The following is a 14568-nucleotide window of genomic DNA, read 5'->3' as shown; positions in this document are numbered from 1 at the left end:
GCAGAGGGGCAAGGCTCAGAGATTTTAGGGCACTTCCCAGAACTACAGAAAACACCTCAGCAAAGGCATTTTTTTGTTAAGGTATCTGTCCACACTAGAACTTCTTCCAGTATAAGCATGTCAAAAAAGAACAGCTTTCTGTATTATTTTCTACAAATAAAAGTCAAGCATAGTCAAGCAAGTAAATTGCATTTCTACAAAGACAAGTCAAGCATACCAACTACTGGGAGAAAAACCCATAGTTTTCCCCCAACTTACCAGTTATTTAAAACAAAGTACATTGATAGAGGAATTTGAAAATTCTTAAAAAGGTGACTGTGTTCCAATGATATTCAGTGACTGCTGCTATCTAACTGGTCTCATAAAATAAGCATTAGGTTTCAAGCTGATGACCACTGCAGCCTTTTGATGTTTTAGCACTGGCAGTCATACCAATTCTTGTTTTTGTGTTTTTAGAGCTACATGCCAAAACTACAAAGATGACAAAAACATTTTTCAGAACGGTTTTAACTGTGCCACAGCCAACTGAGTGAGCCAGAACTACTTCCTTTCCCCAGCCTCAGCCCTGTAAAACAGTGAGGTGCACTACAAACAGGGATATCAATACAGTTTCCTGCTTGTCTTTAAACAAGCAAAGATCCCTTTTGAGCCGAACCTTTGAAATAGCACCTATAGCCTCCTTACATGGAGACATCTGATGGATAATCGACCCTGTAAAGGATGATACACTTAATGCACTGGTCAATGCATTCAGAGAACTGAGTGTGTCACTCAGTCCTAGTCTCCCCACCTTTAAGACAAATGCATAAAATAAGTTTTGTCAATGTAAGACACGTGCATTTACCATAGCAAACCTCACAGCTGCCTCCTTTGACTCATGACTTCCTTCTTTTCCCATTTTCAGTTACATATCACTGTGGACACTATGGCAACTGGTTATAGGGAATAGTGTATCAATCATTACCTAACTACTGCACAAACCCACTTTTTAACTGCATAGGTATTATTTTAGTATTCAAATACCTCAAGATTCTTAAGTTTTTGAAATATAAACTGGAGAGAACATTTTCTTGAGCAAGTATGTGATTTGACAACATTACTACAGTAATTCAAGCATGAACAACTTAGTATGAAAATCTGTATTAATCAGACACCCTAAGGAAGATCAAAAATCTATTACAGCTAAACAAGTTTTGAACATGAACGAACCCTATTATTTTAATTACCATACTTATCCTGAGCCTCCGGTTTTATCAGTTATTTTGCATTTTCCTTCATCCAGCATAGCACTACTAAAGGTATCCGTAACACAAGAAATTGTATTATATAGTGGTCAGTACCACTAACATACCAGTTTCTCTTGACCTATGCTGATATCCATTAACAATCAACTTATGTTCCACTTTACAGAGCAAAGAAAATACCCTTATTTTCCCACACAAAGAGTGGAGATACGTTTTAAAACCTGTCAGAACAAAATGAAGTAAAAGAAATTGAACAAGTTGCAACAAAGTAAACTGAGTTTCCAGAACACTTAAATTTTCAAGCCTTGCTCAGCAAAGTTCCACAAAATATACTGAGACTTCTAGGAAGCAGGATTTCCCTACAGATTATTACAGTAATTCCCACGACACTTACTGGAAGACAACTATGCTTAAAACTAGAATAACAAGCTATGGAAGTATTTATTTGGGGAATTGGAATTAATTCTGGAGTCTTAGCAACTATTCTTCCTACCTCCAAATCTAGAAACTTCAGTTTTTGAAGATCATAATGCCCACCTCGATAGATGAAACTCTCTCTACTCTTACAGAAAACCTCTGGCAGCAGCTGCTTATCAAAGTGTTTGCAAAACTTGTCTTTCAATACACTATCCTTTAAATAGTGAAGAAACAACTTTGTTATCCTATTCCTCAATAAAAGATAAAACTTACTGTATGACTTAAAAATAAAAACTCTCAAACTGTTCTGACCAACTTGAAAGACAACACAGGTAAATGAATAACTATGTAAAAATCAGAATCCATCTGCATGCCTTTATTTCCTTTTGAAAAAGGATAACATTCTTTTAATAACAAACGGAAGTCAGCTACGTGCCTAACAGTACATATCAAATCCTGGGAAGACTGAAAACTATTTAATTTAAACCTCTGCGACTTAAGTGTGCAGAATCCCCATGCAAAAATACACACTCTTAATTAGAACTACTTTGCAGCTTTTATTCCTTTTTGTCTGTTATGTCTATAAGTATAGCTACTGAATTTACCTCTCCTAGATTGAGAGTCTAACAGTATATACTTAATCTATTGATACATCTTCTAAGCCTGAAAGTCTCTCCAGGTTCCTATTCTTTATTCAACATTTACTGGTATTTAAATATTATTTGGTTTTAAATGCACATGTAGAAAACACTTTGTCTTGCTTACATGACCGTGAACCCCCCATTTTTCTATCTGAGCAAGCAGCTTGTAAATTTTTTCTTGGACAGGAAAAGTAGAACAGTGAACTGAAGAGGTAAGAAAATATTGTTATTTCAATTAATTCTTTGTTATTTTCTTCCTGCTCTAACAACTAGAGTTTGTGACATTCCAAAACTTTGGAATGGAAGAAAAAAAACCCAAAACAGTAAGTAAAATAAAAAACCAAAACCAAACCCACCTCAAACAACGAAAAATCTCCACCCTGTCAAATTGGAAAAATCTCTTCTTGGAAAAATCATATCCACATTACTTCTGCCAATTCCTGTACATATATAGTGACCACATATGTAAATATATTACTATACAAATATAATGACCACACATAATGTTGAAATCTAGTATCAAAAGGCTAAATTCACATCAGATGTATTAATCAAAAATCACATTTTGATCTGTAGTAAGAAGAAAGCTCAGTATTTATCTTTTTTTGTGCACTCTGTAACTTGATCATTGAATAAAAAAACCTGCCAAAAGACAGTTCTTTAGACAATGCATTCTTTAGATGTTTTGCTATGGCACAAATCATAACATCCTCCTTTTGCCGCAAAAAAAAAAAAAAAAAGGAAATTCACATAACTGGTGAAATTCAGAAGTTCTGAAGAACAAAATCACATAAATCTTAGTCTTTGTAACTGCATTATCACATATATAACTATTGTGGACCAAACCCCTTAGAAAGCACATAGAATATTAATTATATGCCTTACAGAACTTACATATTAATTTGTTTTAAGCGTCTTGGCCTTGTACATGTAAAATAAACAGAAGGGAAAAAAAAAAACCCTACTTTTCCAATTTACTAAGTAAGTTACACTTCTTTGAACACATTAATTAATCCTTATTTAATAAGTCAACCAGTGTCAAGATGAACTAGCTTCAAATTACGCTCTGAAGTTACCTTCAGTTTTTTTTTAAATACTGCTGAGGGAAAACTACTGAACACCACAGTAGCTCTTTTTTTAATTTAGGGAAAATTACTTTTTTTATTTAAGCAAAGAGATCAGGATGACACCAGCAGTAGTTTCTACAGGTAACAGAAAGGTTTCAAAGTCAATATGACAAGAAAAGAAACATCAGCAGTTGATGACTTCTGCCGTTCACTTAGGTGATTCTATGCTCCAAGTATTAGGTACAGTCACAAGACACACCTACATCATGCTCCCCTGGAATTAAAATAAGCATTTTCACATGATTCTGTGAATTATACATACATGTATGTATATTCAAGGAGGAGCTAACAGACATTGGTCTAAATTTATTCAGCTTCCAAGTTCTTTGTAATGTTGGCCCCAGCAGTATTTTTCAATAGCTTTTTTATGCTGAATTTTAAGCCAAATTTCTTGTTCTTTTCTCCTACATTCAAGACTTTCTGAATGTATTAAAAAAAAACCTGAGTATCCTAAAAAATGTTTTAAAAAATCCCCAAAAGAAATCCACATACTACATATATATGAATAAGCTACATATATATGAATAAGAAGCATTATCTGTGAATGCTGACTAACAGTGTCTCAAAGGTGCTGTTCCTTTCCCCTTATACTGCATTTCAACACTTCCTGTTTATTTATTATTTATTTTTCTGGTCCATACAGCCTTTCAGAGACTATCAGGATTTCTGTGTTAAGGTAACAAGATTACATTTAATTACTTGGTAAGAAAGTTCAGGATAGCTCAACTGGCTAAATTATAAACCAAAAGAAAATGCAGGTTCTGCCTTGAGACACAGTAACAGAAATCCAGCTTATTACCAGACACAGTACTTCTCCTAACAAAACCAAATATCAACATAGAGAAATCAGTTAATGTGGGACACATAAATGCTGATCCATCAGAAGAGCTGAAAATGTTTTTCTAAGAGTCTCAGCAATTTTTGCTCTCAGCTGTCAACTCCTATTTACCTACTTTCATAACAATCTTATAATTCTCTTTTAATATTAATGATGCACCTCATGCAACAACACCTCATGCAACAACACCTCATGCAACAACAGTGTTCCTACGGCTAATAAAAGTGGGGCTTTTTTACTTATTCTTTGCTCTCTATCCAAGTATTGCATTTCAAATGTTTTCTTAATTTCAGACATAACAAACATGTCATGTTTGCAAAAACAGAAATTTAAAAATGAAAGCAAATATTTATACTTTTAATGTCAGCTTCCAGTTAATAGAGCAGTACTTGCATGAATGGCATTTTAATAAAGCAGATTACAGTGTATCTCAGTGTACACTTTTAAAATACTGCATATTAAATATTTTATATCACATGCTATATCCCTCTAAGTATATAGGTACAATTCACAGCATTTTTAAATAGCGTGAATATTGACACTGGCTAACAAGCAAACATTTTTTAAATGCCTCTTTTGACACACAAGATCGAGAGACTACACAAAAACAATGCTATTTGTACTAAAGAATCAAGTGCTCAAAGTAACAGAAAGAGTGTCATTTTCCCAGCTAACATTGTAACACATCTGCTTCAGGTACTCATCCTGATTGCTGAATAAGGCAATAGTTACAAAGTACAAGGATCAGCAGCAGCAGATTAAAACAAACCCAAAAAACACAAGAAATTGAGCACAGAGAATGCAAGATAACAGAGAGAAGCAGCTAGATTTAGATTGTCAAACCAGTCCTAAAAGTTAGGATTTCCTAACTTGAAAATTCTGGACCTGCAGTCTAAACAAAATCCTTCTACTTTTTTTTGGGGGTGGGGGTTGGGGGTGGGGAATCTCTCTACTAAGCAAAATTCAACCATTACACATCCCTAGTGGCAATACTACTTCAATAAAAAATTGCCATTTTCTCCAGCCAAACTAGCTGGTGGCAGTGGGAGGATATTTTTGGAATACCATTTGCCAAGAGGAGCAGGTACTCTCTGTCCCTCCCAAACAGTGACAGTTTTAGAGTCCTTTCCCATTCTTCTCCCCACATAGCACAGCTGCTTCCTACACTTCCCAGAAACACAACTTTTAGATGATGCTCATTTCTACCTTTAAACAATCAACAAAACAAAAACAAGCAAACCCCCCAAAAACGGGCAAATAAAAAAACCTGATGACAACAAACAGTACAGTGTAAGCAACCACATTCAAGAGTTTTGTATTTCAATAAAAATTGAATGGAATTTCCTAGTAGAGAAATAACATATCTCTGCAGCCAGGTCTGACACACATCCTCCATGCATAAGAGCTCCCTGGTAATCCCATACATTATTACAAATGCTAAGCAAGTTACAAGTCAGCATTGACAGCACTGAAAACTGAAACCACCTTAAGGCTCTACGATGAACTACTGCACCTTTGGAAGTAAATACTTAGGTATAGACTTTCCGAAATACCTAGGCAACAGGACAGATATAGGACCAGCATTAAAAATAAATCACAAAAAAAAGAAGCAGGGGAGGTAAGCATTTACCTCCTATCATCAATGGATCAGTGGTGAGCAACTACTGATCTGCACCCCTAAATCAGTAGTTCACAGATGAAACTCACCCCTAAATCAGTAGTTCACAGTCTGAGAAGTCATATAATTAGTTTACAAATGACCTAGAGAAAGGACACTACCTATATAATTTAACAGCAAAAAGCTCAGCATATGACATCTGTGTAAGAAATTCTAGTCATTCAAGGCAGTAGCAGAGAAACTTGACCATAAGGTAAGCTGATCCAGAAATTTATAAGCTACAAAAGTTGTGCAGAAATTATGAAGTATGCTTTCCACTCTCACTCTTTTTAAAATATCCTTAACATTAAGATAACTATTTTGGAAAAGAAATTTATTAAAAACTGTGTTACTAAAATGCTCAGTTGTTCATATACTGTCACCATCCAGAAAAGGATACAAATCCTTCTCCTTAAACTGAACTTAAACTGCAAGACGACTTCCCTTAAGCTTCGCCGGATGTACTCAGGGGCTGCATCCAGCATGTACTTTCCTCCTCACTATGATCTTCATATTTGTACACTCGTCCAACTACCTCTTCTGAAGAGCCAGCGATATGCTAAGGAGATGAACAATCTAGGTATTAAGAAAGCCATCCTAACCAAGCATCTCCATGTGCACCTCAATTTCCAGAGATGTTGGAAACACACTGAAATCAAATTATTCAGGTAAAAAAGCACTAGTTAGTGTTTAAACACTGAGTGTATATATTTATTCTCCAGTAACTTAAATAGCTTAATTGTTCTTCCTCAACACCTCTGAAAAATCATGCTTCAGCTTGAAGGGAAAAAAAGAGTATCAAAAAACAGATTAGAGAAAAAGAATAATTTAAATGAAGACCAGTGTGAAATTATCCAAATAATTTTTTAATACTTTACGGGTATGTACTTAATTCCTACAGAAACACAAGTGTGCTTCCTAAACGGAAAAAAAAAAAAATGAAGAACAGTCGAAGAAAACTAGACAACTTTGGTTCTAAAACTAGAGATCTGGGTCTGCAGTGTAATCACTTTTAATATGCCCATTTCTGTTTCACTTTTAATTCAGGGACCAGTTTTCTAGGACTGAACATGTTCACGTTACAAAGACTACTTAAGCAAGCGCCTCCCTCAACCAAAGACAAGCAATCTATAATAAAGCTCAACTTTAAAATACCTTTAAACTTGCACATTTTTTACACTTATGACATACAGTATAGGAACTGTTTTTGTTTCTAGAAATATGAAGAGAAGCACAAATAGAAGAAAGCTGAATTTCTCTGCAGACTTGAAAAGAAATTTAATCATTAACATGAAAAAAAGAAAATTCTCTGCATTTTTGCTCCTAATCTATTTTTGCTCCTCATCTAATGACTATTTAAAAAAAAACCCATCTGATGATAGCACCATTTCAGTGCCTGTTTTTTTTTAAAGTTGCCAATGAAATGAGCTGCCAGAGGCACAATTGAGAACATACTTTCTAATCCTCAATTCTAGTCCATGTTCTTTCTTATATTGTCTTAAAAAAAGCAAAACAAAAACACACTATACTATTAGGTCCTAATTAAGACAAAGCCATATTATTTTACACCAACTTCCCTCTTCCATGGACAGTAGATCCTGTTTAAATAGCAGTATTAGTTGTCTACTGTCAACTAAAGCTTCTCTGAGTGCATTATTGAACAGAAATACCATTTTACCAAGCCAATCCTATCAGAGAACAGAGCAATCAATCTGACTGGTGTTTGTGAACACCGTATGGAAGCTGAAGGCTGTTTGTCAAAGTCAGTCAAGTAGCTTCTTACATTAACAAAAGTTATTACCGGAAAGAACTGCAGTCTCTAACCATGTATTTATTTAGATTAATTTAACCAGCTTTAATTGCTTACTACCTGAGACTTGTGAGTCAGCTACTTAAAAAGGCATTGTATTATTTTAGAAGTCCTCACTCTGTGTACTCAGAGTCTGGTCACAGTACAGGAAATGAGCCTCCACATGAACTGGTGCCTGTTTGAGAAACTTTCCAAACTACTGCTCTTAAATTAATTCAACAGGTAAACACATATATTGGTGTTGGAAACATACAAACATAAATTTTGGGAACACCTCCGGAGAAGTTATTCTGCCACACAAGGAAAACACTTCCTTGAAGGTTGTTTGCAAAACGTACACAGATTTTACACTACAAGTAATTTACGTGAGATGAACAAGATTCAAAAATTACATACACTATTGTAATTTTCATTTTGGACCTCTTAAAATCAGAAAAAGAAGCTCAGAAATCCAAAACTACAAATAAAGTTAACTTTGAGCTTGGCTTTTTTTCTTTAATATAAAGATAACTGCATCTACTATTCCAAATTCAGTGGTTAATTCTTAGAAGTACAGTGAATGACAAGTGAACACACAACATAACTTAGTCTGACAAAAAAACCCCAAACCAAATGTTCTGAGGACAAGACAGATCACTTAATCATTAAATAATTTCTCTGAGGAAGTTACTGCATTTTTAATGCAACTCCACAGAAGTGCAATGTGTACAATTAACAGTAATTCTCAGAAAAAGCCCTCTAAAGAAAGCATGTAAAAACATACGAAGACTTAAAGGTGGAATCTAAAAGCACTGGTTTAGAATTAGACAGATAATAAAGGTTTCTCACATTTTGATGGTTTGCTTACCTCTGGGGGGGGATATAAGGAGCAGATACTGTTGGCATAACTGTACAGGGTTCAACCACTGCTTTCTTGGCTTTTTTTGTCTTTTTTCTGATTTTTGATGTAGACCTAGCAGTTCTGACTGATCCCTCCTTTCTACACACACCGTTTTTGATTTCAGCTTCTCCATAAATATTAAGCGGTCTCCGTGTGCAACCTGGTGGAGTATGTACATCGCAATAGGCAGTCTTTTTCACAGAGAACGTTGTTCCACTGCCAGTCAGTTCTTTCACAGGTTCCATTTTCATATATAGACCAGCCTTTTGAGCACACGTCACATGGAATGCAGTATAGCAGTTTGCTTTGTGGCACTGGATGCAGGCACCAACACCTTTCTGTTTACAGAGGTAGCATGTTAACTTCCATCTGGCTGGGGGAATGTTCCTGACACCATCAATTGGCTCAATAAAAACTGTATTGGCAAATCCAACTTCTGGAATCCACAGAGCACACACCACATGTCCCCAACGATCATCATCTGTCTTTTTAAAGGCACCTCCCTTGTTTGGGCACAGCACACAGTCTACAGGCCGAGAGCGGGACTGCAAACAGTGTCTGCAGAGCCACTGGCCCTCAGGTATATATGGCACCCCATAGCATTCCTGATGTACTGCTAAATTACACATATCACAAAACAGGATCACATTGCTGTTCTGACATTCACCATCCATGCATATACAACACACTGCATCTTCATCAATTAAAGACTGATGATCACCCTGTTTTTGGTTCTCACAATAAGACTCTTTTTCAAACCTATCCATAAGGAATTCAAACATATTTTGTGAAACAACTGACACTCCATCACTTTTCCGCTTATCATTTATCAATTCTAACCATGCATAATCTTCTTCATCCATGTCATACTCAACTTCGTTATCAAGTTCTTCTGCTGACTTCTCAATGAATTTGTAATAAACTGGAGGTCTCCGAGGAGCTGAAGGGGGACTGTATTCAACAATCCGTACTTTTGGTTCTGGAAGAGGAGCTGTTGTAGCAGGTATACCATGTGAGCTCGGAAGAGCTTCATTTTTCTTTTTCACTTTGTTATTTTTATGGCGTTTGCTTCTTAGACAAACTGGTGGTCTTTCACTATTTTCTTTATTGCTGTTGCATTCACTCATTTCCTGGGCAGTAAGATCATCTTCTAATATAATTTCTAAAGGATCAAAGATACTGATCCTATGCAGGCGACCTTCAATTTCTATTTCAACCATCCTTTGAGCTTGAGCATACGTCAAGGTTTCTCGTGTCGGGGAGTGCTTAATACTGCATGGGGAAGAAGAATGCCTTGCTGCCGATACTCGATGGCATCTTCCTTTTCTCCTCATTTGGTAATGTTTACCTAAAATTAGAGCAACAGTTAATACTATGAACTCAAATCAATCGTATTAGAATAGTAGTTTTACTGTAGTAAGGAGAAAAACCTTCAGTTTTACAGCCCTCTACGCATATATTTAACCAAAAGTAAACAAAACCTAAAGTCTGTCACTCTGACTCAATAGGAATGCTCAATTTCGTACAAGTTTAACCTAAAGATCAATAGATCTTCTAAATAACATCTTCCCTGAGTAAACACAGTTACACAAAATCCTTGCTAGAAACCCTGTAGAAGCACTGTTGGAAAGACCACTGCATAAGAACAAAAACATTTCAAAAGTGTCACCGATAAAAAAATGCATTTGTTACCTTGTAAGAAAACCTTTAATACAATTCTTCTTAACACCTTAGGGGTGCCTGCAGTTTGAAAATTTTTGAAACTACAGATTATGTCCTCTAGACCTCTTATCAAAAGAACTATGCAATTGTGAAAGAAAAACAAGTTTTCTCTGAATATTTTCCAGTGCAATTTCGAACACTCATGTTATCAACTCAATTACTATAGCTATATTTAAAAGCTCAAAAAGCACACTTCCACATTTGGTAAGTGGGCAGTTTGACAGCCCTATACTTTTTTTACCTTCCTCAATCCTTAGTGAGCCCATTATTTTCACAACATGACAAGAACATGACAAGAACTTGCAGTGCCCAATATGGTGCAGTATGAACTGCAACTAGTAAATATTCCACCTGTAAAGTAGATTTGACTTAGGGCCAAAACATGTTTCTTTCTTTTAAGTATGCATGTACACACACCCTTCTCCTTCAACAGATTCTTCAGGACCTGTTTTCAAATCATCTGCTGACAGATAAAAATCTCCTTGTTTATAAACCCAGTCCCAAGCTCTTTAAAACAATTTTTAAGTTTACAACCTACTGCAAAAACATCACATACTATACAAAAAGATAGCTTTCTCCCCTCCACTCCAAAGCCCCATGACTAGGATGAGCACACATTTTGGTCACAAAATTTCTAAGTTAAAAGCTTCCATACATCCTCATGCCTTTTGACACCTTCACAGTAGGTGGGGTTTTTCTCCTATAAGGGCTGAAAATATTACAAACCTGACCAACACTGTCAAGTTTAAAAATCTATTCCATTCCTTCCTTCTTCCCAATAAATCATTAATAAATAGCATCATTCAACCTCAGCTACAAAAAAAACCCTTGATCTTTAACCACTGCCTAAAGTTTTGTTAGGGCCTCACCATTTCAACTCCGCATTCTGAGTCAGGGCTGCTCACTATAACACAACTAGAGTTAGCATGTATTGCCAAAATAGCAGACAAATAGAGAAATCAAAACACAACTACTGTGAAAGACCAGTATATCTATTTTGGGAAGAAAACAGCAAGCAGTGAACTACATGAACTACTCCATGCTGCTTGCCTTTTGCTTAAATCCATGATGCCAATTTCTAAAGGCCTCCAAGTACTGAAGGAACTCCTTTTACAGGAAGACTAGATCACTTAGCCAACTAACCCTAGACTAGTTCCCAAAAGGCTCTGTCTGCTCTCACAAATGGACTCTGCTTTCATAATCTAAGATAGTTTTATTATTCACGCAAGAATTATGCTTCTCATAGATCTAACTTTTACACAACTAATTCTTAACCCTTATTACTAGTTTCTATACCATATAGCCGGACAACAGTTAGTATTTAATCATGACAGATCTCTGATCTGCCCTTTAGAAACAACAGAAGAAAATAAAAGGTTCCACCTCTTCCAACGACTTTGGAAGAAATATTTAATAATTAAATTATGTAAAACAACACAGGATTTGATCACACTTAACTGCAGCAAACAGTTTTAACAACTAATACTGCCAAAGTAGTTAAAATGACTAAAACCAAAAATATACCAGTAATTTAACCAAAACTAAAAGTTAGTTCCCAGTTTCAATATACATTTTGCAATTCAGAGACCGAAAGATAATACAATGGCCTTGATTTCTGCTATTGTGAACCAGTAATGATGGATTCTTCAGCTAAAACACACTGATGTGTCACTGTACAGCAACTTAGTACGGATCAGAATGGATTCAATTTACTCGTCAATCAAGAAACACAGTTTACAGCATGTTTACCTCATATAATTGCCTTTCAATTCTGTCTAGATGTAAAAGTCTGTTTTGGTATTTTTAATGCCCCTTCCTACATTTTATCTGGTTGTGTATCTGTTCGTTGTGGCTCCTGAGGATAGAGACTGTTTTGGAAAAAAATACAGAGGGAGAGATGAGAGGTGACCTCCAGAAATCAAAAACATGTAACTTGTCCACACTACCTTAGCCCAGTACCACAGTAGAACACATTAAGGTTTCCAAGCTCTCCACCCCACTCTGTTCCCAAGATTCTTGAGCATGGCTTCAGGCAGGCATTAAAAGTAAGAAGAAAATACTCAAAAGCACAAGATCTTTGATCTTGCTTAAAGATAGAGGATAGCTGTTGCAAAAGCCAAATTAACTGTATGAACCAGACTGATGAAAAAAATGACTGAGCTAACATCTAAGTGTACTGTAATACTCAACAGTAAATACAGCTGACTTAGGAAGGAAGCTACAGTCTCAAAACACAGAATGGGTAGCCTACAAATATAATGCAATGCACACAGAATCAAAACTGGTAGTACTCAGGACGAATTTCATGCAAATTTAGTGTGAATAACTTAAATGCCCCAGAGGCTAAAGCAGTGTTTTGTTTCTCCAAAATTCTTCTGTTTACAAATGTTCTATAAATACTCTGTATGAACACCAGAGTTCTGCATAGCAAATTCATAAGTTTACAACTGGTTTGCTTTTCCAAGGTAATTATCAGCTAGCATTTCTCCCTCCCACCCCCCACTCCCCTTCCCAGTATTGTGTAAATCGACAGGAATGAGGACCAAGACCTAAATTTGAAGAGTAAACTAAGACAAGTTTCCATTCAATGCTCACAAAGATATTGCACTAACTACACACAAAATTATGTTAATGCACTTCTGTTAGCACTACCCTACCCTTAAAGACTGCAGAATATAAACCAGGAAAGTTATCCACATCTCCTAGAATTGCATCAGCTACTTGGGAAGGAAATCACCAGCAAACGTTTTTCCTCACTGTAACAGAAATACACAGTATGAGGCCAAAAAAAAACCAAAAACAAACAAAACAAACAAAAAAAAAAACCCAACCAAGCTATTTATCAAGGTGTAGGAAGGCTAAAACCAACACGAAAAGTACAGTACCATATACTTTTAAATTACAATCTCTGCCCTAGTTACCTTCCTCCTCTTCAAATGAACTTTGGTCCCTGGATCCCCTGCTCAATGGACTAGGGAATTCCATTCTCAATGGCAGTTTCATGTAAACCATTAAAAAAAAAAAAAAGTTACAGGAATGCTCTTCAGCCCTAGACAATGAGGGACGGTAAGCAAACCGTGCTCACACGCACACGGGGCGGACACCACCCGTCGCTTCAGCCGCGCAGTAGGAGCAATTCCCTGGGGCACGGCCCAGAGCGGGGTCTCACGGCCGAGACACGCGAGACCACCAGAGCCGCTCTCTGCCGGCCCGGAGGAAAAGGGCCGCCGACGCCAGAATCCACAGCCATCCCGGAATCCTGCCTCCCGCGCGCGGCTGCCCACGCCCCCGGGCCCGCCTTCGCCGGTGCCGCGCCAACACTTCCTGCCCACGCCCAGGGAGCCTCCAACGCGCTCCCTCCCCTCCCGCTGATGGTTCCTGCCCGGCGCGGCGCTCCCCCCTCCCGGCCCCCGGCAGGATGGTTCCTGCCCGGGCCCATCATCTCCACTCCTTCCCAACAGTCACTCCCTCCCCGCCGCGAAAATACTCGGCCCACAAATATGGCGGCTGACAAAACAGCTCCAGCGGCGCCCTCCCTCCCTCCCCCAGACCGCCGCGCTCGCCTCGCCTCCCCGCCCGCCCGCCGCTGCCCCCCCACGCAGGCTGCCGTGCCCAGTCCGCCCTGCTCTTTCCCCCACGCCGTTCTCCCGTCCCGCTGCGGCGGGACCCGCAGGTTCCTGGCCCCGCAGCCCCCGCCCGCCGCCCCCGCCGCCCACCCGGCCGTACTCACGCTGTGGGAGCCGCCGAGGAGCGGCTGACAGACCTCCCGCTCCGCCGCTGCGGCCGACGCTCGGCCGGGTTAATGGCGGAGGCCCCGCCGGTGCTGCCGCCTGGCCCCGCGTCCGGCAGCCGCGGGCGGGCGGGCGGGCGCTGCGAGGGCCGCGCTGCCCGCGACGGTCACCCGGCGCTGGGTGCGGGGCTGCTGCTGCCGCCGGGCGCGGCGCATTCGTGAGGCGCGGCGCGCGTCGCCGTCCGGCTGTGGGCTCGGCGCTCGGCTCCCGGGGCTGAGCGGCTCCCCTCCCCCCGCGGCACAAACAATGCGGCTTCACCACAGCGCTGCGCCGACGGGGGGGAGGAGGAGAGGCGGGCGGGGAGGGAGGGAGCGAGCGAGCGAGGGAAGGGACGTGAGGGCGCCAGGCACCGCCCAGCCCCGGCGCTGCCGCCGCCACGGGGCGGGGCCTGCGCGCCGCCGCTCTCCGCGCCCGGGGCCGGCACCGGCCGCGCTCGGGGCG

At 39.2% G+C, this 14568-nt stretch overlaps 1 protein-coding gene across 6 annotated transcripts in view; it reads right to left on the bottom strand.

The window, feature by feature from the left end:
- Window positions 1–14147, bottom strand: part of BRD1 (bromodomain containing 1) — a 55127-nt gene extending 40980 nt beyond the window's left edge. For 5 of the 6 annotated variants that reach the window (XM_005519204.3, XM_014248967.2, XM_088054691.1 and 2 more), the window contains exons 1-2: window positions 14067–14147; window positions 8582–9962 (exon numbers count right to left, since the gene is read on the bottom strand). In XM_005519204.3, coding sequence (XP_005519261.1) covers window positions 8582–9948 — 1367 coding nt within the window. In that variant the 5' untranslated portion in view covers window positions 9949–9962; window positions 14067–14147. Of the gene's footprint in view, window positions 1–8581; window positions 9963–12085; window positions 12202–14066 lie in introns of those variants that run through there. The other variant, XM_088054690.1, reaches the window with a different exon arrangement.
- Window positions 14148–14568: the final 421 nt, after the last annotated feature.

This window comes from Pseudopodoces humilis, chromosome 5 (genome assembly GCF_049639895.1).
Source record: "Pseudopodoces humilis isolate 2021_Gansu_Grassland_sample_001 chromosome 5, ASM4963989v1, whole genome shotgun sequence".
Classification (NCBI taxonomy): Eukaryota; Metazoa; Chordata; class Aves; order Passeriformes; family Paridae; genus Pseudopodoces; species Pseudopodoces humilis.
This window is presented reverse-complemented; position numbering and strand designations above follow the sequence as displayed.